This window comes from Sebastes umbrosus, chromosome 9 (assembly GCF_015220745.1).
Source record: "Sebastes umbrosus isolate fSebUmb1 chromosome 9, fSebUmb1.pri, whole genome shotgun sequence".
Lineage (NCBI taxonomy): Eukaryota > Metazoa > Chordata > Actinopteri > Perciformes > Sebastidae > Sebastes > Sebastes umbrosus.
This window is the reverse complement of record NC_051277.1, coordinates 21,241,714-21,269,150: the sequence shown is the minus strand read 5'-3', so window position 1 is coordinate 21,269,150 and position 27,437 is coordinate 21,241,714. Positions and strand designations below refer to the sequence as shown.

The following is a 27,437-nucleotide window of genomic DNA, read 5'->3' as shown; positions in this document are numbered from 1 at the left end:
GAACGGTATTGATGCAGTATGTTTGAGAGTTAAAAATCACTTGTTTTCTGATTAGCTGTGTTCCTCAGTGCGTAAGGGATAAAGACCAACAGATGTAAGGCATGATTGCGATCAAATGGTTAGCTGAGAGAGCACATCTGTGTCATAGAGTCAGATGTAACCAATTCAGGGGTTGTCAAACGTGACGCCAACCATCTGTCAAGTTCATAATACACCTGTGAACTATCGTAGCAGATAGAATTTCTGTGTCAGAAATGTGTTGTGTACACTAAAGGGATATTCTTCTACCTGCGCCGTTTCTCCTCCTTGTTAGACACTGCTGATCAGACCACAAACTGTTTCTGATTCAACGTTTTAAGACATATTTAACAGAATACAGCCTATAGTATACATGATTAATTTAATGGAACTCCAAGTGTTCAGACTTGGGAGGAAAATCCAAAAATGATGGAAGTTCAACGGTTAGTTTTAATGAAATATCTTTTTAAAGGTGCGTAATGTGTCAACATCACTCAAAACCATTTATGAACTCATGAATGGCCCTGCCCCCCCCCCTTAAAGACCAGATGGCGTTGAAAAACAAAATGTCTGGATAAAAGCTGGTTAATAAGGACAAGAGATACTAGTTGGTACCATGGAGGTAAACTTCTCCGGTACTCGTTCCACATCATCTGAAGAACTGGCATGACGTTCACAAAGCACCACTTTCTGTTTTACAGGACACAGTCATCATCTTGCAGCATTTCAGCTGAGTGGGTATAAAAATATAGACATTTGAGACCCTGAATATATGTTCATATGTGATTTTTCTGCAACAAAACAAAACAACAATTTACAGCTGTCCCACTCAGTGTGCACACTGTCTTTTTTTAGACTTCACCCCCCATCTAAAATGTGTTCTTGCATTAACCCCTGGGGGAGAGGGTTTACACCCATTACAACACAGAACACAGAACGGCAATTATATTGTTGTCGTCTTCATCAACAGCATACATCCGTCATTTCTTTGTTAATACACTAAAATTACCTCTGGGTGTGTGACACAGATTTACTCGGAGAAAGGGGAGTGTGTTTGTGTGTGTGATGGCATTACATCAACATGTCTTTGTGATGCCTGGCTATGTGCTGGCTCTTCTCCGAGGGCCTCCTAAAGCCCTTGGTGCAGTAGTCGCAGCGGTGGGGGTAGTCCTTGGTGTGAATGGAGATGACATGGCGTTTGAAGCCAGAAGCGTCCGTACTGTTATACTCACAATACTGGCACTGATAAACCCTTTCTACCACTGTGTGTCTTCATGTGCTTCTTCAGCTCGGCGGGCTGCCGGAAGCCTCGCCGACACCGCTTGCACTTAAAGGGGAGGTCCTTCGTGTGCAAGGACAGGATATGGCGACTCAAAGTGAAGGTGTCAGGAGCGTTGAAGTTACAATGCCGGCACTGGTGCACCTGTTGCCCTTGTGCGTCTCTGCGTGTTTCTTCAGCTCCGAGGGCCGGTGAAAGCCTTTCTCGCACACGTCACACTGGTGGGGGAAGTCCTTGGTGTGAACGGAGATAATGTGCCGTTTCAGGTCACTGGAGTTGGTGCTCTTGTGCTCACAGTGTGGGCACTGGTGGGTCTTGTGGCTTGCACCATCTCTATGTGACGCTGGAGTTCCCGTGCGTCGGCGTAGGCTTGGGGACAGTGGCTGCACTTGAAGGGCAGATCCGCGCCATGCTTGCTCTTGATGTGAGTCTTTAGGTTGGACTGATCTGCGCAGCGGAACTCGCAATGCGGGCAGTGGTAGGGCTTCTCGCCTGTGTGGGTCCGCATGTGTTTCTTCAGCTCCGACGGGTGGCGGAAGCCTTTGGCGCACTCGACGCACACGTGTGCAAAGTTCTTACTGTGCACAGCCAGCAGGTGACGGTTTGAGCAGGCCCTGCTCGGCCGTCTCATAGTCGCAGTACTTGCAGTGATGCAGTTTGGGCTCCCGGTCCTTGACGATGAGCTTGTCGGAGCCCAAGGGGCTGGATTCGTGGTAGCGCCGTGCGTACTCGCTGTATTCTGGCGAGCGCTCGTTGTGATTCAGCAGCTTGTGACTCTCCAAGTGGTTGTGGAAACTGATCTTCTTGTTGGTGGTGAAGTCACAGTCTGTACACTGGTACTTCTTCTTAATCAGGTGGTTCGGGTGGTTCTTCATGTGGCATTTGAGGAAGCCTCTTGAGCGAAACTTCTTTCCACATAGGTGGCAGGGTAGACAGTCAACGGCATGCCATCTGGTCCGATGATGACAGCTGGAAGAGATGGTTGAAAATGGTTAAATTCTTATCATCAAATCATACATATTTCATCATCCAAGGATTTTATGCTGTTCATACCAGTCTGACACTGTCGTATCTCTCCTTTCTTCTTTTTCTTCGCTTTGGGTTTGAGGACACGGTTGGCGGCCAGTCCCTCTCTGATTTGCAAAAATGGTGTAGCTGCTCCATTCTTCACCCGTTCAATGGTATTACCTGCACAGACAGTTTAGATTTCATTACCAACAGGGTAGAAGACAAAGAGATGCTCTGTGGCACTGTCATGTTATAAACATGATATATATATCCAAGCTGTGATATTTGCTGTATAAACTGCTCAGACAAAGGCAAAAACATTTTGTTATCGAGTTGGTCTTCTAAAAAGAATAATGACGTAGGTTTGACACCTTCTACTTATTTACAACCACACAAGCTGTCTGACAAGATGGACTAAAAGCTCTTTCACAAAGGAAACATACTGATATCATCATCCTCATCCTCATCAGTGTCATCTTCATCATCCTCCTCTTCTTTTGGATGGTTCTTGACTGCCATGTAGACCATCTTGTCACGGCCAACTCCCAGTCTGCCGGATGATGCAGCTTCCAGGTCAGGGTGGCCATTCTGGTAGTCATCCTCCGTTATTACCTCTGTTCCGCCTGGAAAGAGAGAGAAAAAAAAAATCCACAATTACTTTCTACATTCAGTTTAACAGAGAAGAATCTACTTGTAGTGTTGAGATGAGTTTGATTATTCTTAAAGTCACTTGCCTAAATCGTCATCTGCTTCAGCTTTGAAAATGTAGACTTTGATGACCTCAGAGTCATCCTCCTCTTTAGAGTCCTTGTCTTCCATCACCTCGGTGCTGATCTCTAGGGGAGTGTCCCCTATGTCCAGCTTCTCCCCCACCTCATCCACTACACACAAATAGTTATCAAAAATTAGCAATAAAACATGGCATTGCATAAGAACATTTATTAATATAAGTTATCATATGGCAAGCCGTCTTACAGGAGATCATGAGGTAATCCTCAGAGCTGCTTCTTGCATCATCGTCCTCGTCTGTCTGCAGGGGAACGGCCTCAGCTGGCAGCTGTTCGTGGATTATGGTCTCCGAGTTGGCCTCCGTCACCATCAAGCCTTCTGACACAAGCTGGTCGTCCAGCGTGTTGTCCGGGTGCTCAGACAGCAGCTCTGCCACAAACACCTGGTCTGGCATGTCGTCGTGGTGGTGGTTTGAGTCCTGGATGAGGCCTGAGGTTAGGACATGATGATGATGATGGTCGTCCAGATCTTCCTCTATTGCGACCTCTGTGCCCAGAATATTGTCTGGCATGATCACGCTGTGTTCTGAGGTCACCATGTCTTCAGTGGTAATTTCGTGGGCTTCTACCCCTTGAGACTGCAGACTTTCCACATCTACCTCCAGGCCTTCAACAACCTCCGCTTCTAAATCCACTTCCACCTCTTCCTCGAGGCCCTCAACAACGTGAGCTTCCAGGTCCTCAACATCTACCTCGGTTTCCAGGCCCTCCACCACGTGCGCCTCCAGACCCTCCACTTCCACCTCCCATCTAGGTCCTCGATGACATGAGCCTCCAGCTCTACCACGTGTGTCTGTAGCCCGTCAACCACTTCTGCCTCCAGGCCGTCAACATCTGCATGTAAGCTCTCCACCACTTCTGTCTCCAGTTCCTCAACCACCTCAGTCTCCAGGCCATGAACCACCTCAGTCTCTAAGCCTTCCACCTCCAGCTCGTGCTCCAGGAGGATGCCCTCGTCCGTCATCACATCAGAAAGAAGCATACCCTCAGGCACAGACACCACAATGTGCTCGCCGTCAATGTGAGCCAGACCCCCCATGCCTGCAACTGCAAACACAAGACACAGAGAGGGGTGCATTACGAAGGGTTTCAAACAACAAAATGGCATTTAAAGCTACAACAGTGTTTTCTAGCAACTGCGAAGATATCAGAGCAGCTTGTCAAATGTTTGTGAAGGCGTATCAACTTCTTGGTATGCTGTGAAAATGTCAGATTGACCATGTAATGTTACTGTGACTAAATCATTTAGGTAGGCGATGAAGCTAGATGGCATTTGCACTGTCAACTTGACAAGTGTGATACAATAAACCTAATTAGAAAGTGTATGGAGAGGGTCTCTTGTCATGGGAAACAGTAATTACGTGATTTTAAGAAATTCCAGCTTTCATCTTTAAGACCTTTAGGCTTTAGCTTTATTTTCCCTTGTGGGGAGTCTTGGATTACATGTTGCATGCTGAAATAATTGGTTGTCACCTACCAAAGTCTTGCATGATCATAGCGTGGGGCATCTTCAGCTCCTGAGTGTGAAGCTCCAAGACCCCACCTCCTTGATCCATGTCTTCACTCGGAAGAAAGACTGAAAATTATAGTGTACACCGCGTTAGCTGTATTCTCACACTTTGTAAGTGTGCATTACTAAAAAATATGTAAGTGAATGCAACAACTAACAATGCCATACTGGCTATTATACATTTAATACATACCTTTACATTTGATGACAAAACTCCTTAGAATACAACCAAATGGATGTGTGACGTGCTTCCTTCCATCAAGGTGATCAATCCCTCTGTGACAAAGACAAAACAAACAATGGCAATTGGTAAAAATAAGGTTACCAATTGTATGTCTTGGTGTTTGCAGTCTGAAGAACATTGCTGTACTTAGTGTGTCGGCAGTTTTGTTCATCATCACGAGCTTGCTGGTTTCCTCCTCTACATGGAGAATTAAGTGAGTAGAATATCTGACAGGATGGTCCGATGCATTGTGGAGCACGCTGTAGACACTATCAATAGGAATATGGACTATATGATGGCCTCTTGAAGTTCTACAACCTAAATGACACTCTTTTCCTATGTGCTGCGTTCCTGTTTCGTACATTTGTTAGAGTGGAATGCCTCTCACTTTAATTATTGGCGTAGCGCTGATATTGTTTATTGTATATTGGTAGAATTTCAATTTTTTTTAATTTTTATTTTATTCTAACGTTTTTATCTATTCTTTTGTTATTATACTGCTTATTTGCACCAACAAAACCAAAGCAAATTCCAGTATATACCTCCTTGTATTTTTATATCTGGTATATTTTTTTTGTACTTTGTACTTTGCACTACTAACTTTTTTACTGCCTTATACTAACATGTTTTGCACTATGGACCTGTGATGCCGGAAACTTGAATTTCCCTCGGGATCAATAAAGTTACTATCTATCTATCTATCTATCTATCTTACACCTGGCAATAAACACGACAAAAGAAAAAGAGGTAACGAGTTAGTTAAGCATAGTCTAAGTCAGGGGTGCCCAATACGTCGATCGCGATCTACCGATCGATCGCAAAGGTAGTGTGGGTAGATCGCATGGCATTAAAAAAAAAAAAAAATTAAAATATAGACGTCAGCTTATCAGAGCAGATTGAGAACTGTCTGTCAGAGTTTGACAGACGCTTTCAAGACTTTGTTTTACTGGAGCCAGTCGCTACATTCATGTGCTACCCTTTTCGGGAAGATGCTGAGGCTGATTCACTCGCATCAAAAATTGCAACACTGTTTCACCTGAACTCATCTGGAGTGGAGGATGAGATTTTGACACTACAAGCTGACATTCAGCTTCAGTCCAGGGCTCATGGACAGTTCTGGAACTTACTCACAGAGGAAAAGTACCTCAACATGAGGAAATGTGCTACCTCCTTGACTGCATTATTCGGCTCCACTTATTTATGCGAGTCAGCCTTTTCCCACATGAAGATTATTAAGTCCAAATACCGTTTCACCTTGACTGATGATCATTTGGAAGTGTGCTTGAGGCTGGCTATCAGCAGCTACTGTCCGGACTATGCATCCCTGGCTGATTCCATTCAGTGCAAGTCATCAGAGTAAGGTAATGACAAAAAATGTACAGAGTTATATTGTACAATATGGGTTCATGCAGTTATGCAAGGTACACCAACATATATTGTACATATAAAGAATACTCAATATATTTATAAATAAATATGTTTTGCATTTTTATAGTAGGTAGATCATTTTGACTTGATCATTTTATAAGTAGCTCGCATGCTGAAAAAGTGTGTGCACCCCTGGTCTAAGTGTTGTAAAGACATTACAACACACAACATGGGCTCAGTTTTATAATAAGGGCACTGGTGCCACTACAAATAATTTCTTATGTATGAGAAATGTTAAAACACAAGGCAGAAAAACTATGTTTTGCAGCCACTAAGGACTTTCATTATTGGAATAGCGTTGATCATAGAAGACACAACAGAAAAAGAGGTAACGAGTTAGTTAAGCATAGTCAAAGTGTTGTAAAAAGACATTACAACATTTCTACATGGGCTCAGTTTTATAATAAGGGCACTGGTGCCACTACAAATAATTTTCTTATGTATGAGAAATGTTAAAACACAAGGCAGAAAAACTATGATTTGCAGCCACTAAGGACTTTAATTATCGGCAAAGCGCTGATATTGTTTATTGTATATTGATAGAATTTCCATTTTTTTAAATTCTTATTTTATTGTAACGTTTTTATCTATTATTTTGTTATTATACTGCTTATTTGCACCAATAAAACCAAAGCAAATAACTAGTGTATACCTCTTACACCCGGCAATAAACACGATTCTGATTCTGATTCTAATTCTGATTCTGATTCTAATTCTGATTCTGATTCTGATTCTGATCCTGATCTTAGAAGACAACAGAAAAAAGGTAAGGAGTTAGTTAAGCATAGTCTAAGTGTTGTAAAGACAACACAACATTTCTACATGGGCTCAGTTTTATAATAAGGACACTGGTGCCACCACAAATAATGACTTATGTATGAAAAACTTAGCAGAAAAACTAATGTTTTGCAGCCACTAAAGGAGGAGGGCAAGCTGTGTTGTTGACCACTGGCTCCATCCATTGCTTATGGAGAGTACTACAGGCAGACTTCAACCTGAGGACATAATAAAGCCAGCTATACACCTGGAGCTGGTTGAGCCTGATGGCTACAAACCCAGCTGAGACAAAGGGCTGTCCTGCTCAGTGTGCAGCCAGGAGGACGAGCTCACAGGCAGAAAGCAGGTTGCTCCTTAAAAAGATTTGTTTTTAAGTGAGAAGAAATGCAAAACAAGCCAAATATGCAATGTCTGCATCAATCTGTGTAGTGACGTTTATGGACTCCCTGCATTTCCTCGGATATATCTGGTTTTGGGACAGTTTGTAAACAGTAATGGACAAAAACTACAACATGCTCTGACTTTTATGTCCGCCAATGAAAAGTACCGCAGACGTTATGCAATGCATACTAGCTCGGCTACACCCTCCTTCCTCCTCCACCACCTCCACCTCCACCTCCACCCTACCACCACCAGAGCTAACTACCTAGCCCAGCAAGCTAAGGGCTGTGCCTCCAAAAAAACGCCATTTTGCTTAGCATCACTGCTAACTCAAGTATCTTAACAACCGCTCTTATCTCCCCATTTAAACCTGACTTTCACACAAACATCACGCTATGCATGAAGCCACAAGCACAAGGAACACACTACTACACCTTTATATGATTATATTTGAGTATGTTTGCTCTAATCTGCGCGATAATGGCGAGCTAGCATGCTAAGCTAAGCTGAGCTACGATGGAGCCGCAGTCTCTTCCATGTTGTTTCTCGACGAGGCCCGCTACGGCCGACTGGGCCCGGGAGTCTGCTTCCCTGCGCCCTCCTGGTAGATTCAAAATACTTTTTACCTGATAGCGTCGTCTCCTGACTCTATCGGTGTTTCTCCCCCCACTTCTCAGTTTTGTCTGTTATTGTTTTGGTTTATTTTGGAGGGGAAAGCTAAGTGCGGCCTGCTGGTTTAGGATCCCCGGGCACCTCTTTGCTAGGCCTCGGCCAATCAGCGTGCTTCCTGACGAGCATGCGGCAGGGAGGGCGGGGGAGAGGGGGTGAGGAGCAGAGAGACAGAGGGAGACAGAGACACAGAGACAGACAGAGACAGAGAGACACAGAGACAATGCGTGGCCTCGTTTATACCGATGATCCCTTCCCTATTTGCGTCATGCATAACAGAGCAGAGTTACTGTTTAACACAGACATATCTCTGCAGGGTTGTGAGGCATAAAGAAACAAATGTTCTCACATTACACATTTTTTTTTGTTATTGTGCTTGCAGACTGCAGAGCTCAGACTTTGGATGCTTGCAGATGAGGCCTGTGGGCTATTTTGTGTCACAAGGGGTGTGGGGTTTAGCTCTCATCTGTGATGCGTTTTGGTCATGCACTCAGGAAATAGATAATAATAAATAAATATATAAAATAAATAAATAATAATACTCATCTGTGATGCGTTTTGGTCATGCACTCAGGATATAGATAATAATAAATAAATATGTAAAATAAATAAATAATAATACTCATCTGTGATGCGTTTTGGTCATGCACCCGGGAAATAGATATTAATAACTGCAACTGTGAATCTCGTAGTATTTATTACAATGACAATAAAGCTTTGTATTCTATTCTAAATAGATCAGAATAAATAAATATATAATAATACTTTTGTGCTGCAGATTGGATTGCAGTGTGACTAATCTAGCCATTGTTTAATAAAATAAAAATAAATAAACAGAAAATGCATTTAAATTATAGTTTCACTGTACTTTATTATTAATTCTCATTACTGTTTACATTACATCTATTTTTATATTTCATACTCCTAGTGTAACACTTCTGTTTATATTTATTTATTACATCTACTTTACCTGTTTTATTTGCTTTATAACTGTGTGTCTCGTTTACTCTTGTCAAGTATTTGTTTTAAAGTGGCAACTGTGAATCTCGTTGTATTTATTACAATGACAATAAAGCTTTGTATTCTATTCTAAATAGATAATAATAAATAAATATATAATATAAATAAATAATAATACTCTTGTGCTGCAGATTGGATTGCAGTGGGACTAATTAGCCATTGTTTAATAAAAATAAAAATAAATAAACAGAAAATGCATTTAAATTATAGGTTTCACGGTAGACTTTATTATTAATTTTCTTTTTTGTCACTATAGTCTTTATTGCTTTTATGCATACACAAATAAAACACAAATATAACAACGAAACTTGCAACAGTGCAGCGAGGGGTTCAGTTTACAATTGATGATGCAGTATACAGGTTTATTTTCTTATCAAGACATTTTCCAGTAACTCACAGTATTGTCAATACAATTATACAGTGCTTATGTCTTTATTATTATTATTATTATTCATTTTCATTAGAGCACCCAGGAAATAGATGCTGCTTGTGCTGCAGATTGGATTGCAGTGGGACTAATTAGCATTGTATAATAAAAATAAAAATAAATAAACAGAAAATGAATTTAAATTATAGGTTTCACGGTAGACTTTATTATTAATTTTCATTACAGCTCCTAATTGTCAGAATCACTCTGCATGACAAGAGCAGAGTTACTATTTAACACGGATATCCTATAGTTAATAGGGGGACACAAGGGGTGTGGGTAGCTCTCATTTGTGATGCGTTTTGGTCATGCACCCAGGAAATAGATGGATTGCAGTGTGAATAATTAGCCTGTGATACAAACAGATTTGGCATTGTATAATAAAAATATAAACAGAAAATGCATTTAAATTATAGTTTCACTGTACTTTATTATTAATTCTCATTACTGTTTACATTACATCTATTTTTATATTTTATACTCCTAGTGTAACACTTCTGTTTATATTTATTTATTACATCTACTTTACCTGTTTTATTTGCTTTATAACTGTGTGTGTGTTTTACCTGTTATATGTTTTATCTGCCTCGTTTACTCTTGTCAAGTATTTGTTTTAAAGTGGCAACTGTGAATCTCGTTGTATTTAATACAATGACAATAAAGCTTTCTATTCTAAATAGATAATAATAAATATATAATATAAATAAATAAATAATACTCTTGTGCTGCAGATTGGATTGCAGTGTGACTAATTAGCATCGTATAATAAAAATAAAAATAAATAAACAGAAAATGCATTTAAATTAAAGGTTTCACGGTAGACTTTATTATTAAGTTTCATTACAGCTCCTAATTGTCAGAGGCACTCTGCATGATGGTGCATAGCTGTCTATAAGGCAACAAGGCCCTTTCGTGCATAAACATGTTCTTCATTACAGTATTATCCACTCAAAACCACCTTGATATGCAGTAAAAACGCCTGCAAAATGCAGTACCGTAACAGTACCTTCAATGAATTCTTCTGGAATTAAAGAGTGTTGCAGCTGAAATGCACCTTGGTCATGCACCCAGGAAATAGATGCTGCTTGTGCTGCAGATTGGATTGCAGTGTGACTAATTAGCATTGTATAATAAAAATAAAAATAAATAAACAGAAAATGCATTTAAATTATAGGTTTCACGGTAGACTTTATTAATGTTCATTACAGCTCCTAATTGTCAGAGGCACTCTGCATGAGGGTGCATAGCTGTCTATAAGGCACAAGGCCCTTTCGTGCATAAACATTTTCTTCATTACAGTGGTGTTCACTCAAAACCACCTTGATATGCAGTAAAAACACCTGCAAAATGCAGTACCGTAACAGTACCTTTAATAACTGGAGAGATTCTTCTGGAATTAAAAAGAGTGTTGCAGCTTGAAATGCACCTTGGCACAAAAACCATATGTTTTTCCATTTTTGTATTATTTATAAGGGCAGTGTGATTTACAGGAGTTGCATTTCTTGTGTAAGCAAAAACACAAATACAACACAAATCTAAAGATCCACAATGAACCAATCAAACATTCATAAATTCACACGGATCATATTGCAGTTACATGATGATAAGGGGAAAAAACCCAACAAAACCAAGCATGCAACACTCGGCACCTTCATCTAGTAGGAATTCACACATAAAATGAACAAACCACCAATATCTTCATATAAATTGTCTTCATATCAATTACATCAACAGAACATGTAATACAACCCATAATATTCCAGCAGTTTCTCACAATTACCATAGAAAAATAAGTAGAATTAACACAAACAAATCTTGTGGAAGCTCAGAGTTGGTCCGTATCACAAGTGGAGTGTGCATGTGTGCCTACACAGCCTCGCTGTGTGGGTTGACAATGTTTTCATGCGAGGGAAAGAGATGAGTCTTCACTACGAATCCAGTGCAGCCCAGCGCTCCGTTCTGAAATGGGGGACCCAAAGGTTGTACGACACATTTGTGGACGCGGTGGCTGTGTTCTTTGTACTATGGGAGGTAATGGGGAGAGGTCAGGTGAGGGGTTGCAGCAGTGAACATCCTTCATCCCCAGCCAGGCTCAGTAGCAGCCGTCTTTCCAGGATTCATCTGACATTTTAGTCATGCCGAAAGACCTGGCAATAAAATAGAAAAGTTAAAGTTAGTCTTCATTAACACAAGACCATTATCAAAAGGACAGTTTCCTCAATAGTTTTTCATTGAAGCGCTCACCTCCTGGCGGGCTGTGAGAGTTTACTTCTGGTAGATGCCTGTCCTCTGCCCACGGCGGCCCTCCCTGCCCCAGTGGACACTCTCCCGGGTCCGTAGGCTCCGCCATTGGCAGAGCCCGGAGACTGGACCCTGCGTCCCCCTCCTGCAGGCGGCGCTTGGACAACAGGCAGACCTCTTGAAGACTGACGACCAGCTGCCATGGAGCCCACAGGATTGACGGCTTTAACTGGAGTCCGCATGGAGAGAGGCGACTGGCCGCTGCTACGCATCCGACTACAAGCCATACCTTGAGTGGTAGAGAGGCACAGTTGTACAAAAGAATCTCAAACAGCTATTTCTTTCAGACATGTTGGGAAATCAAATAAATGTTGTTAATAATAATATATACAAAACATAAATGTGCTGTAATTGAAATCCACAACCCCATTCTCTGTATACAGGAGTTGTAGGACAGCCTGGGAGGAGCAGAGCTGGATTATCAAGGGGAAGTTTGGAGGAATAATGTAGCAGGTGAGTGAAAGGGGGGTTAACTGTACATCACTTGGGGTATGTCAGAGACGGAGTAGGGCACAATTTGGGATGGTTTGAGGAGCTCCTAAGTAACTGTGAGTAACGCATGTATAGTATGAGTTTGTTATAAATGAATTGACCTGTTAGAGTCGAGGTTAGAGCGATACATCACAGATAGTTGACTTTTCTGGGGATAATATCAGTGTCAATGTCCTTCAAAAGTTGAGTCAACATTTATGAATGTTTATGAATTTATTTGCATGTTAAAAACATGAGCTGAGCAAGTGATTTTTTGTTTCTATATATATTTAACAATGTTGCTATATTTGAATGTTTTTCTTTTGTTTGTTACTGGATGAGATTTGATTGTGGAAAAAGTAGTAAATGCACATGCCATCTGTTGGAATACATAACAGTTTTTTGTTGACAGTAGCATTCAGAGCACTTTTATTTTGTTTTTTTTCTGTACATTTATTATATTTTTCAGTTTTCTTGTAATCTTTCTGTTTACAGTCAGTGTAACTCATCAGCCAATTTTTTTGAAAATTTTGAAATTTTCTGTGCGTCCAAATAACCACACTACCAAACTATTTAGTATGCCAGAAATAGATTTACTATGTCCCAATAAATAGTTTGTCAAATGCATCATGCCAAAAAATACCAGGATGTCCTACAACATCTGGTCCCATTTTGCAGTATGCAAGCCAGCATGCTTTTATGACTATTCAAAATATATGAGCAAGAGGGTCAAAGTTAAAGGTGCGATGTTATGAGGAAGTAGTATGTCCCAATTGTATGCATACTGCATGCAACAGTACGTACTTTGTAAAAGCAGCTGCAGTATGTACTAAAAGCAAAAAGCATGTGATTTGGAACGTAGCGTTGCCTTGCATCCGTTTGTTTGCTAGCGGTCTTCTACTTCACTACCGTTGTTGGTGCTCTGCTGCGTTTCTTGGCGCATTACTGCCATCTGATGTGAAACCGTTGCCAAGAATATGTATCGCGTCACCCCATGTAGTGCAGGATATGAGCAAAATGGGGACCTCCTCATAAAGAAAACTGCTCCATAGCGCTAGTAGTGGTCAAACATTCCACAGTCTGCCTTTAAGAAGGATCGTCCCGAATATCCATCAAACCTTACATGTGGTCATGCAGAGGTTTGAGGAAGTTAAGGTGGTAGGATAGAAGTGACATTACAAAAAAGGCAAAGGCAGGCATTGGAGAAGAGGTGCGGACCAGGTGAAGAGGGAAGGGTTACCTGTGGAGGGGGAGTGAGTCAGGTGGGACATGCGGTTGCCAGAGCTCTGGAGGTTAGCCTCCATGCTGCGGCTGTTTCTGACTGCCTCCAGGGAACGTAGGCTGGTGCGGGGGGCAAGATTAGGCATGCTGTGCCGCAACTCTTCTGGAACCACACATACATAACACATTTAACATCAACAGTATGTGTATCATCACAGCTTTGGTACAACAAGAATCTCTGTGATGGCCACACTGACTCTCTTCACCTAAGGTATAAATGCTGAATCATTACTGGCTATAGCCTACCCTCGCTCTTGGCGAATTTAAGCAGCTCTGGACTGGGGCCCTGGAGGGATCGTCTGGGTGCTCTTGTGCGTGGGGCCCCGAGTCGGCTGCTGTATTCTTGACCGTGGTTGGAGGTGGAGGGGGACAGGCACCGGGGTGAGCCTAAAGGCGAGGGGGTGAAGCGATGTCGTCGCTGGGGCATGCAGCAGAACTCATCCTCTTCGTCCTCCAGGCTGTAACTGTCAAACTCCTGATCACTGTAGTTGCCGCCCCGCCGCAGGGACTGTAGAGAGGCGGTGGAGTTACGGCGTGATGCGGATGCCGAACTGGAGGCGTAATCCTGCCTCAGACCTGACACCAAAAATAGTTCAAAAAGGAAACGGCATTAACAGGAAGCCAAGCAAATACACATACGGATTTATATAAATTCACAGAAAAGCTTCAAAAGAGAGTCAAAATATCTACAGAGGTGTAAGAAAAGGTTTGCACTAAGGCTAACTTCGCTAGTCTTTTTCCTCATCAGCCGTCATAAACAGTATGTGCGTGTAATGTCCGGCACACCATGTGCACAACACCTCTACTCACTCTCTTCCTGTAGGCGAGCCATGATCTGGACATCGGTGAGATCCTGCAGCTTGTAGCCCATAGAGATGGAGTCATCCGATGTGCTGAGCTCACTGTCTATGGAGGATTGCGAGCTCAGGGCTGAGTGCATTGTTGTGACACCTGTAAAAACAACAACAGAGAGAGATACCTGTTACAACAAGCTGCATCTTACAAATAAATAGTAACAATATTAAATCACACTTGTTTCTACTTTGGGGAGAATTAACCTTAAATTCTCAAATAAAAGTTGGTACTTGAAATAATGGCCATGTGGTCCTGTTTGAACTAATAAAGCCAGGGGAACACATTGGGGCAGGAGAGGGAATTACCAGGACCTGTATTATAATGGCTAAACACTTATCAGACTATAGTACATATTTAAAATATAAAAAATAAACCTTCTGCATGGATATTCCCTACGAATAAACACAGTGACAGCTTTTGCCTCCATTGTGCGTAACAATGGTGCCAGGTTACAACCTGCACATGACTGCACAGCCACAGGACAATCATATCACAGGATGATAACTAGCTTTCAATCCAAGATTGTCTATCAGAAAAAGGACGTCAGCTCCCCCCAAAAATATTTTTGATGTGAGGCCTAAGTATGGCACTGTCTTGATTAATGGGCCCCCTTTCACACTATAAAATGAGTATGACAAATGTTAGACCATCACTAATCAAAGATTAGATGCCAATTGAGGGATTGTATTATCGCCTCAAGTTAATCAAGTAGAGTAGCACATCACAGTGTTGATGAAAAGTTTTTTTAAGTTGGGAAATATTGGAGAACACGTGTAGACGTGTACATGTGTAGCGCTGCCTGTAACAGGACAAATTTAGATTCAAGCTTAAAGTATCAGACTGACCCGGCCAATATTCAAGAATTTAAGGTGTGGATGTAGACAAATCTTTGTTGGACAATTTGGTATGTTTAAATTAACACGTCTCTCCACCCTGACTTCACTTGTCCAGCAGCGTTGGTCTAAAAAACTGTCCAGGGAAGCTGTCTGCAAAGTTCCCCTGCCAGGCAAGCCTGTCTGTGACACAGGCCTAACACTCAGACTGAGACAAACAGGAAGTGACAACATCATCCAGGGGCATTTGGTTATGTAAAATAGTCTGGTATTAGATAAGGTCACCACCCACAAGCCAAGCATTTGCAAGTTCATGCAGAGATGTGTTATTTACAGGGTATTTATAACGACATCAGCATTGTTGGTCTCTGGTACTGCGAGACAATGTCAGGAAAGTAACTGTAACAATCACCACAGAGTCAAGATCACCAGCGTTGTACATTTCACATAGGTTAGCACTAACACCCTCTATATACCTGTGTTTTTATCCCCTGAAGTACAAACCATATATACGTTACATAATCACTGACCATCTTCCAAAGTATACTCGTGTTACAGATGTGTTTTTCTGTCTGCCGGGTGCACACTGTTTCCCATTCATTTCAATACACGTCTCAAGAGAGAAGCGAACATGCTTGATATACTGTAGATGATTAATCACAGAGAATATTATGTCTGTTGTAAAAACAAATATTATTTTAAATAAATATTATATTATTAAAATAAATATTATTTTATTATTTACATTATTCTAAAAATAATAATAATGTGCTTGTTGTGCAGTGACGTAATGAAAGCTTGGAGGAATGGTCAAGATCTGTGTTTGTGATGCATTCATGTGTTGGCCGGAATTTGGGTCAGAGACTACCAAATACACATCTGCCTTTTCGTGACGTCTGTATTCACTTTTCTTTTTTTTGGACGAGGTAGTCCTGAATTCACAGCTGTTCAACAGACAACAATTTAGTCTGTGATATCAGACCTTTCCACAAAAACCTTACATGATGTCCACTAAGGGTGAGAATCACCAGAGACCCACGATACAGTATTATCACGATACTTAAGTCGTGATAAGATATATATTACGATATATTGTGATTTACCTTTTTTCAACTGACGCCCGTGTATCAATACAATATTACCACGTAAAATATTGCGATACTGTGATGGATTATCTTTCTCAAGCAAGTTTAAAGTCTTTGTTGAATTAAGTACAGTAATAAAATGAATGGTAAACAATGGCTGCCTGGTAAAAGAAGAAAATCAATCTAGAAAACTCGAGGTATGTTTTGAAAAATGGTAATGAAAAAAGTAATGTGCGGTATATGCGACACACAGTAAACTGGGTAAAACATGCAAAAAAATGCCAGAACAGTCTTTGAAAATTACCATTCAGATCCCGAGGGGACACATTGTTATGCATTAGTGCACACACAGATCAACTGACCTACATCCGTACAATAACTGACGTCAATCCCACTGTTGTGTTGAGCAGAAAATGAGGAGCACGGTGCGTTAATGTCATGCCATACCTGAGCTGCCACAGGTTAGTAGGGATTTGTTAGTTGATTTGTGGTACCCAGGAGAGATCAGGCCTGAGCCTGCCGAGCCTGCCTCTGCTGATGGGCTACTGTACATGTTCCTCCACCGAGACGCTGCAGGGGACAGGAGAGGACAGATTAGATATCACCGAGAAGAACATACACACTTTAAAGAGATGACATGAGGAGTATATATAATAAAAGTATAGTTGGGATCAATGTAAATTATATGAAGGGCCCCATTTTAAGTGGAAAGCAGTAGGTCTTGGGCGCATCTCCCAACTGCACCTGCTATCTTGCATCTTGTAGGTGCAGCAGCGCAATGTGCAGAAGGGTGGGGTGAAGGTGAATAGAGATGGGAGGGTGTGGTGGTGATTTAATAAATACACTCTCATCTGAGCCAACAACAGACAGATGACGACAACAATAAATGAAGAATTGGAACTCATGTTGTTGTCTGGATGGTGCAGAGCGACACGATTCGAACACCCAGCACACTTTTAACAGTTTATTAGATAGAAACAAAAACTGTAATATTAAAAAAATATTGTTTGGTGAAGGAGTTTATACGACTGCACCAATCCCAACTCATAAATTGTACTTTATTTCATGCAAATGATTACATCATATCAAAATGTGACAGCAGCATTTCTAAAATACAAAACTGCTGTGACGCAGAGAATTAATGAGCTCCAGTAATCCGATGTCTCCCGCTTAAACGGACAGAAGACCGAGTTATCAACATATGTGTCCTGCTGCCTTCAGCGGGGATTTAATAAACTGAAGGAGAAGCTTTTTAAACGCTATAAATGAGATGTGGACAACAGATACTGTAAGTAATAAAAGGTTAGACAGATTTACCTGTGTTCCTGCTTTAACCACAGTAATACACAACATGTAGACAGTTTGATGTTCAGTAACAGCAGGTGTAGAGCTCTGCTGAGCTGACAACAAAACGCTGCAATATTTGCGTACATACTGTAGGGTTCAGTTAGACAACATCTTTCTTTTTTTTTTTTCTTTTTTAATTTACTGTTACTGCTAACCCTGTAGTTTCTACACCAACAGTCAGTTTCATGGCCCGGTGCCGCCGTTTTAAAAGGAGAGCCGACCCGGGGGGAGGAGGTAATCCAACCCATGACTTCATGTAGTCATTCAGCCCTGGTGTGAATAGCTCTGTTGTTCAGGTTCTGCGGTGTGCAGGAAGTAAGAGCCGCGAGCGGGGTAAATAATACATGGGCCCTGTTGGATCAGACACAAACTTTTGTCCAGACGTAGAGACGTACGCACCATGTACACATTCACTGTGACTGCTGCACATGCACAATGGAGGTGAGCAGTAAATAAGAAAGCAGGGGGAGGTAAGACTGTCTCCCTGTACTCAATTAGGTGTCATACTCTTGATTCAGGCCGACCACCTCTAAGGCAGCAGCATGTGACCCAAAGACATTCAGATACAAAAATGGGTTTCTTATTTTGAAAGCTGTTGTTGCTTAGCATCTGTGTTGGACTGAAAGATTGTTAATCTTAGGGTTTACGGGACTGAATAAAATAATTACTAAATACAAAGTTTAACGCAAAAACATATCCGTGTGTTTACATACACTGGTCCAAGCGGCTGATCAGGGTCCGACAAGCTATTTCTGTCTCTGGGCTGCGATGGTCAAGAGCCTGCCGACACCACTTCAACGGAGACTCCGGGCCTTGATCTGCTACTTGTTTTTTCGGAGACACATACAACCTGAAAGAGAAGAGGCAGACGAGGAGAAAACAAACTGTTACCAAGGGAAATGGGAGCAATGACAAGAAGTAGAGGGGATTAAGAGAGTAGTGAGAGGGAAAAGGCAGTTCAGGGCCAAACAAGTAAGCCTAATCTACTTTTTATTAAACATGCACGTCAAAGGTGCCAGTAACTACCGAGCAAAAGGTTTGAATTAAAACAAGCTGGAGATTAGTGTGAACTATTGGGTCTGTAAGGTATTGAGCATGCCATGTGCATGCACAGTAAGAATGTTTTCCACAAAGTACAACATAGGCGTGACTGACCACAGGCCGGTTTAACGCCCAACCACTGAATAGGACACTGAAGCAGCAAAGATCTCACATCAAACAACCTAGCTGTTTTGTTTAATCGGAATGATGTAATCAGATCAAACAGGGAGTTTGAACATCCTCGCAGCCTCAACCTGCTTCTCAAACACGACTGCTGGGATAAATACACCTTTGCCTCATCTACATCTGCCTAACATATCACGGTTATCCTGTGATGACGGGCCACAGCGAGGTGGACATATCTTAAAAAACATAAAATGTAGTGTTATATTCGACCAGCCATGGTGGTTTTCATGCATCTGAAATCAACACTTGACTTGAGATGTGTCCAGTGTTGCCCCTGGTGCGAGCAAGCAGCCATTAGTTCACCACAAGCTTTGAACTGGCGGTCACATGGGCTGATCCTTTGAGTTGGATATACAAAAGGCCCGAACCGACTGGTTCTGGACCAATCAACTACAAATCATCTTCCCATTGGGAAAACACAAAAGGACCCATTTCCCACTGGATTGAGCAACAATACAGAGAGCAATATTCAGGTCACACATCCTGCTAGAGTCCACAGCTTCTCTCTGTGTGTGTGTGTGTGTGTGTGTGTGTGTGTGTGGGGAGCAGAAGCTACTTCTTTCACACACAATCCTTGTGTTTGATGTGGAACAATGATGCACGTTCTGATGCTGCGTTTGATCCTGAGTGTTTGTCAAAGGTTTACACCCGGTTGTTGCCATTCACGCAAGACACGGGTCTGCAAATTAGCAAAACTGCTAAACCTAAAAACATATACCAGACCAGAATCGGTGCAACCTACCTCTACAATAATATTAAAGAGATAAAGAGAGCAGCACTTGTGGATGAAGTCAACATCTGTATTAGGGCTGTCAAAGTTAACGCGATCACATGCAGTTTGGGGCAAGTCATATTCAAGTCAGCACACTGACACACTATTGTGGCCTGTTGGGCTTGAGTTTGCCATGTTATGATTTGAGCATATTTTTAAGCTAAATGCAGTACCTGTGAGGGTTTCTGGACAATATTTTAATTTTTTTTGTGTTGTTATTTGATTTCCAATAATAAATATATATAAACATTTGCATAAAGCAAGCATATTTGCCCACTCCGACGTTGATAAGAGTAATAAATACTTGACAAATCTGCCTTTAAGGAACATTTTGAACAGATAAAAAAAATGTGCGATTCATTTTTAATTAAACGCAATTGACTATGGACAATCATGCGATCAATCGCAATTAAATATTTGAATCGATTGACAGCCCTAATGTGTGTACTGTATATCTATACTTTTACAATAATTCTATAATAAAATAACTATGATTAAAGAACAAGATGGACATTCATGGTAATTTTGAATTGACCCAGTGGGGTTGAAACATTGCCTGTCTAGTCTAATCAAGTCTTGGAACTATTATGTAGTGCAGATACTGTGCCACTGGCAATATATTTTCTCTCTTGTACATATTTTAGACTATGAATCAAAAACCCACAACGGGAGGTCCTGCAGTTACTCTCAGCTCCGGTGTTTCTGTCCGTGTTGCGGTCTGGTCACACAGGGGGGGCCCCTCAGATCACATGCTGTGCAATCCCACCCAAAGCAGTTTAGCCATGCGGCAGCTTCCAGCCCAGAGCAGATCAGATTATGTCGTCGTTAGGATTACTGGATGTTTTGGCTATGATAACCCTCACACGGCACATATGGTATGGCTAATGATGTGAAACAGAAAATAAGTCGTGAATGGTCTGGCTGTTAAGCTCCTAAAGTAACGGAACACAATATGGTACTTGTTTCAAGCAATGCAGCGCGCACAGCATAAACAAACACGTCTAGACTGAACTTTGGCGTGAATTTAACGTGGATTATTAGGAATTAACCTTGTATTAATTACTGCTCCTTTTGGGTCATTATATTCTGCCAATTAAATTGGAGGAAATGAGCAAAGTTCGTCTCTTTTATAAGCTTCAACCTGACCTGCGTTCGGGAATGAACTAATGCAGATATAGCTCAGTTGATCTTTGGTATGTTGTGTAACAAGGCTTAGTGATTGTAGATCTATCGTTGAAACAGCCTGTTAGAACACTTCCAGTGCCTATAGCGTTTCCATTCATGCTTGGTGTAGACAGGTGCGAATAAAACTAGAGACCGTCTTGCGATGGCATCGAGATGCCAAATCGGGCCAGGGGCGTAAAGTATGTGGGGGGGCAATTCCTAACACCCTACTTCCAACGCTATTGCTCCAATCATACCCATCTTCAAACTCGGTCTTCATTTTGATCTCAACTACACACCTGTAAAGTTTTGTGACTGCATCTTTCATGGTTGTGACGCTATCACAGTGACAAAGTCTGTTCAGAGACAGACACCTTGCACAGCACTCCAAACCTCTGTGATAGTTCCCACTAGAGTGTGTGTCTCCTGGACCACATTTTGCCACACACACAGACACACAGACAGACAACCAGGGTGTAAACAATACCAGCGTCGCTGTCGAGGCTGATAAAAAAGCTTTGTGTTCATCATAACCTGCCAAACAGGTCGCAGATAGGTCACACCTGTTGTTTACCTAGGTCAGAGAGCTCAGAGTCAGAGTCAGGTACAACAGACAGCGTCTCACTTTTGTATTCACGTCAACTGTCTGCTTCTGGACTTATTCACTCCGACTGGCTGCCCTTTCTTTTTCCGCCTCCTTGTCACTCAAGTGTCTTTCTTCTCTCTTTCCTCCATCACTAACAAACACCTCATCATATCCTCCTAATTACAGTAAATATTCAGAAACAGTGGTCAAAATGTTTGCCACGGTTAAGCAAAGCTTTGAAAGTACAAGAAAAGTCTCTCCTTGATTCTGCGGACGAGGGGAAAAAAAAATGCAGTTTCTGTCTTGGCTGAGAATTAACTCTAATTTTAAATCCAAATAGCCTACTGCTGCTACAGCACAGCACAGAGTCACTTCCTGTGGGGGAGTAACACACTTTAAAATCAGAGGTTAAAATGAAAAAGCACAAGTGACTCATCTGGCTTCAGGGGCTCCTCTACCTATACACAAGCCAACGTGGCATGCAAACTTTAGAAAAAATGGCATCGCTGTGGCCTGTTTTGCCAGAAATCAACTTCCCCTGAAGGTAACTCATATGCACTGCTTCATATTATGGATATTACTTACTATGTCTCTCACATCTGCAAATGTTTAGATGCAGCACACTGGTCTGTCCAGTAAATTAGATCTAGAAGTAGTTTATCTTGGATAACCCAAACTAGTGGGATAAAGGTAGGCTATCAAAGCATAACTAGAGACCAACGCAGATAATAAAACATACCAGCTGTCCTCGTCCTCTACTTCTGCACACTCATCCTCCAAATCTAGGACATCCACCTCATCCAGTGCAGTTTGGTCCACCCCTGAGTCGCTCTCTGCAAGTGTCTCTGACTCATAACTTCCCTGAGAGGGGCTCTCTGGCGTCTGCAACTGTCCTGCTCCGTTGCTGCAGGTCAGGGTGAGAAAGCCCCCGCATGGACCCTGGTCCTCCTCTTCATCCAGCCTGTTGGCCACGGGCAGAGGGGACATGTCTTCGCCACTGCTGCTGTCCTGAGCGGGCGACAGCTCAAAGTCCGAGCTGCCCACCAGCTCGCCACCGTGCTCCAACCTGAGATGAGAGTTGGTCACCTCTTCACAAGCCAGCCTCTCATTGATATTGACAGCGGCTGTGAGGTTGCTGTTGCCGCCGGCTCCTCTGTGAATGATGGTCTTGCTCCCTCTGTTGCGCAGGGTCTCATTCTGGACCTCCAACCTACGGACAAGCTCCTGCAGCTTTCGGACCTCCTCCAGCTCCACCCCTGCTAGGTCCTGACCCTCTTCTTCCTCCTCGCACCCAGGCTTGGAGCTCTCCATGAGGCTAGCGGGACTGCCATTGTCAGCCTGGGGGACCACGCTGGCACTGTCCGGGACCACCATGCTCTTACTCTAGTGGGAGGAAGAGCAACATTGGAATTTACATGATGACACACAGCGGGTCTACATATTAACACATTAGCCCTCGATCGTAGTACATACAAGCTCAGGTTATGCTGCTGACTACACCACGTGCAATACCTGCAGAATGTGAATGTCTTGTGTGTGATATATGTGTTTTTATTATTATTATTTTTTTGTATAGTTTTAGAGGCATGTTATTTTTTATGTTTCTTGCACTTTTTAAGGTTTGCATTTAAATTTCGTTGTAATTGTACAATGACAATAAAGATATATTCTATTCTATTCTATTCATTAGTGTGGGAATCTTATAGAAACTCAACACATGGTAACTACAACAAAACAAACATGTTAGCAGTAAACAGCTTCCTGTAATAATCTTGCACATGTGTAAATTGCACATTTTGTTTACTACCTCATTTTATTTTAAAGAAAAATTGTAAACACATTGTGCACACTTTTCTAATATATAGTATGTCATTGCACACTTTGCTATTTGTATACAGTATGTTATTGTTATTCTATGTTCATATTTTCTAAGCTAGTTGTAGTAGTCTGGTATATTTATAGTGTATTCTTTTCCAACATATTTTTATTATTTTCAGAACAGAAGGCTCACAGCAATGTTATGTTCAACAGTTATTCTATACAGTCAGACCACCCCACCCTCCCCCAAAACCAATAAATAAAAATAAATGAATTATAAAAATGGGTGAAAAGGGACATTTTACATAAAATAACAGTGGTTAAACTGACCGTAAAAATAAATATATATATATATACACATACATACCTACATATACATACACATATACCTACATACCCATACATAAAAATAAATACATAAAAAAAAAAAGAAAAAAAAGAAGACAAAAATAGCAGATAGTATCTCATAGAGTAAAGTATATTGTCCTCAGACTCTCATGAATGGTAAACGGTGATCCTAGAAATATATTTTATGTTTTACGTGGCACTAGGCATAATTTGCTTCCACCCTGAAGGGTATTGGCCTTTCAACAGAGTGTGTTTGAGCTCTGATGGTATATAGTCCAGGACAGGGTTCCAGATCTTAATAAATGAGCCCTCAACACCCCTAAGGACTGCACTCATCCTTTCATGTGGCATATAGTGTATTCTAATATATTTTGTATACTATAGATATTATCTCTAGTGTTGATATGTATATTTACTGTTCCTGTACATTGCCTGGATAACCTGCTGCTGTATACACGATAATTTCCCAATTTGGGATCAATAAAGTACATATCTCTCTCCCTCTCTCTCAATTCAATGCAATTCAATTAAATTTGCTTTATTGGCATGACCGTCAGGTGAACAATATTGCCAAAGCGTCAATTCAATAATAAATAAAAATAAAAAAAGAACAAAATAAAAACAAAAACATATATATACATATATACAATTCATTAAGCAAATTACAATATATAGATATTTTAAAAAGAACATGCATGAAAAATGGAAGAAAACAATAAAGAAGTAATTAATGTTTGTTGTGTTAATAAAACAAACAAACAAATAAAAAACATTAATAACAATATATTGCAATATCAAAGGATAAATGTAAAAACAAACAAACCATGAAGTAGAGGAGTAAATAAAAGGCAGTGAGTTACATCTATTATGTGTTGTTGCTGTGGTTGTCTCTTAGGCTGTGACATGCACTCTCTATCTATCTATCTATCTATATTCACATGCAAAGCCTTTCTTTTGTGGTAGTGAAGTAGCTCTGTTATCAATGCACCACTTGCACATGAACTGGCCCATTTCAGCTAACAACCAGCAGTATTTACATGATCACTTGTTCTCCCTCGTCGTGCAAGCAGCTAAGCTACAAGAGAGTGATGCACACCCTCATATATCTACTAGATGCTGTGAACCTGCAGCAGCTATACTGCTATATACACATCTAGTCATGCAACTGTATATATTATATCACTCTGGTTTTAATGTGAGCTCGTCTAGCATGCTAACAGCAACAACATCCGTACCGGTGAGTGAGCCGTGTTGTCCCAGTTGATCCAGCGAGCTGATGACTGAGCTTTGCCCGCCACTCGGAGCTCAAACTCCTCTCGACCGCATGAATGAAGCAGCAGACTACAACCAGCTGAGATGCTCCTCAGATGGAGAGTGATTGTCAACACACAGGAGTAAATCTCTAGTTAGCTTAGTCCATGTTTTCTTGTTGCTAGAGAGCGTTCATCATGTCTGCTAACTAGCTCGTTGATGGACTTTAGTTAGCTCAGTGAACAGACCAGAGAGACCTGCAGCAGCTCTCTGTCGCCCCTCCCCCCTAAGGGTTTATCTGTTATTTGGCGCCCACTATGGGAGAGATGCGGTACTGCAGCTGTATCTTTATGTAATATATGTTGTGGCCACTGGGTGTCGCTGTTTACATACAAGTTAAGTCAAGTCAAATTTATTTCTATAGCACATTTAAAACAACATGAGCTGACCAAAGTGCTTTACAGACATAGTGCAGAATAAAAACAGGTCAACAGAGCAGACAACAAAATCACACATATCCACAGATAGAGACCAAGATAAAATCCATGAGTAAAAGACTGTTAGAGGAAAAATATCTGATACAAGACAAGTTTAATTAAAGTTATTCTACAAATTTTCTGACTCAAATTGATAATAGGATTTAATCAACTAAATGCTTGTGGTTTGTACGAACAACTAAAATAAAGCCATTGAAAAAAAATAGTGGTTTGTTGAGAAATAGAGTGGTTTAGCTATAAAGTTTTTGAACACCTTGCTAATCCCATAGCAGAGGTCTCTTTCCCTGCATATAGGACATTTTCAGACCAAAGTGCTTTACAGACATAGTGGGGAATAAAAACAGGTCAACAGTGCAGACAACAAAATCTCACACATCCACAGACAGAGACCAAGATAAAATCCATGAGTAAAAGACTGTTATAATGAGCATTTATAAAAGGCCAATTAGTAATCACAATTCAAGTACATTCAAAAGCCAAAGAAAAGAGGTGGGCCTTGAGCTGTGCTTTGAAAGACTCTGTAGAGGGAGCAGATCTGATGTGGAGAGGCAGTTTGTTCCACAGACTAGGGCCCGCAACTGAGAAGGCGCGGTCGCCCCTGAGCTTCCGCCGAGCCCGAGGGACGACCAGAAGTGACTGGTCGGAAGACCTGAGTGCCCTTGGTGGGGTATAGGGAGTATACAAGACGGTGAAGAATGAGAAAGAAGGAGAGCCTGGGACACAGTTTCTTAAAAAAAATGCATTGTTTTTTAAATGTATTTTTTCCATGCTTTCAGTATTATTAGTACTATTGATATTTGATTCACCCCATTATACTGGAGTAACAGCAAGTCTCTCAAGATATTACCATATTTATTTTTATTTTATTTATTTAACCTTTATGTAACCAGGTAGTACTCATTGAGATTAAGAATCTCTTTTGCAAAAGAGACCAGGCCAAGACAGCAGCATTTAAACATACATTAAAGTTTCAGACTCCACAACATAAAACAAATGCAAACTAAATACATAGCATAATATCATACAAAACACATTAAAATCAAGTGTTTGAAGCCAGCGTTAAAGTGAAAATATTCAGAAACAAAGACAGCTCACGATTGACTCTGCTTCTAGGTCTTTCATTAATGAAACTTAGTAAAAATAAAAATAAAAATAAAATTGATAATAGATCCACTTGAGTTAACTGAGAAAATGTTTTTTATGTTTGAACGAACCCCTTTAACTCCCACAAAGGTAAAGAAAATGAAAGGAAATTACAAAATGTAACATCTTGGTTATGACACCAGAAAACTAACAATCCTCACTGTGTTTCTGGGCATTTATGTTCAATCAGCTATCAAGCTGGGATGTAGGATGAAGTTCACAGCTTGACTATAGGCTTACTTACAAATAACTCCTTGAAGGAAAGAAACTACTAAGTTGTGGTATGAATGCAGAAAAAGTGTTAATGATGTTAAAAAAAATTGACAAATGATGTAAAGTTATTTCACGCTAATATACGGGTCATTTTGCAATGGTTGTTTACTCAACCAATTGTCTGTTTTTGTTGGACAAAGGTAACTTAAGTAAGTAGTGATACTACTAAAAGTACCTGTATAACTTGTTTTGCAAGAGACGACAATCATGTGCACTTGTCACAATGTTTATTCAGGGATAATTGAACACAGCAGGCAATGGAAATACAGGTGGGGCAGTAAACAAGCAGTATCCCTGTGACAATGCAATGCTACAGCATAGATCACATGATAAAGTTTGTTTATTTTTAAGGTCACTGAATAAGATCATAAGTCTGTCTACCTCCTATTATTTAGTTCTGTCCTCGTGTGTTCTTTCTCCTCCTGTGCGGCACTGTCTTGGCTGCTGTCATAGTGCACAGACATGCCTGATCCTGAAAGATCACTGGTAAACAACATGCATACCATCACTTTTTGCTTGATTCATGAAAGCTATCATTTCCTTGAAAAGTAATTTTCATGAGCTCTGACAGGCTTCCTTATAACAGAAGGGATATTGTAAATCTGCATAAATCTTCGTAATGTTGGTAACTTAATTCTAACCAAAGACAATTAGATG

At 41.0% G+C, this 27,437-nt stretch overlaps 2 protein-coding genes across 2 annotated transcripts; both read right to left on the bottom strand.

Annotated features, from left to right (window-relative positions):
* Positions 1-448: 448 nt before the first annotated feature.
* znf711 (zinc finger protein 711) lies at positions 449-5,343 on the bottom strand. The gene is given in 14 exon segments (XM_037779952.1): positions 449-1,269; positions 1,271-1,443; positions 1,446-1,619; positions 1,622-1,901; positions 1,903-2,228; positions 2,231-2,266; positions 2,351-2,485; positions 2,749-2,928; positions 3,040-3,186; positions 3,281-3,838; positions 3,841-4,140; positions 4,571-4,669; positions 4,797-4,879; positions 4,974-5,343. Coding segments are annotated over 12 exon segments (2,568 nt in total). The 5' UTR covers positions 4,650-4,669; positions 4,797-4,879; positions 4,974-5,343; the 3' UTR covers positions 449-1,089.
* A 5,356-nt stretch (positions 5,344-10,699) lies between these two features.
* zgc:66447 (SLAIN motif-containing protein-like) lies at positions 10,700-25,166 on the bottom strand. Its single transcript, XM_037780782.1, has 9 exons — positions 24,852-25,166; positions 22,190-22,833; positions 18,415-18,551; positions 16,802-16,924; positions 14,392-14,532; positions 13,828-14,157; positions 13,541-13,684; positions 11,773-12,058; positions 10,700-11,675 (listed from the first exon to the last, which is right to left on the bottom strand). Exons 2-9 carry the CDS (start codon positions 22,822-22,824, stop codon positions 11,621-11,623), a joined length of 1,851 nt encoding a protein of 616 aa, XP_037636710.1. The 5' UTR covers positions 22,825-22,833; positions 24,852-25,166; the 3' UTR covers positions 10,700-11,620.
* Between the last annotated feature and the right edge of the window lie 2,271 nt (positions 25,167-27,437).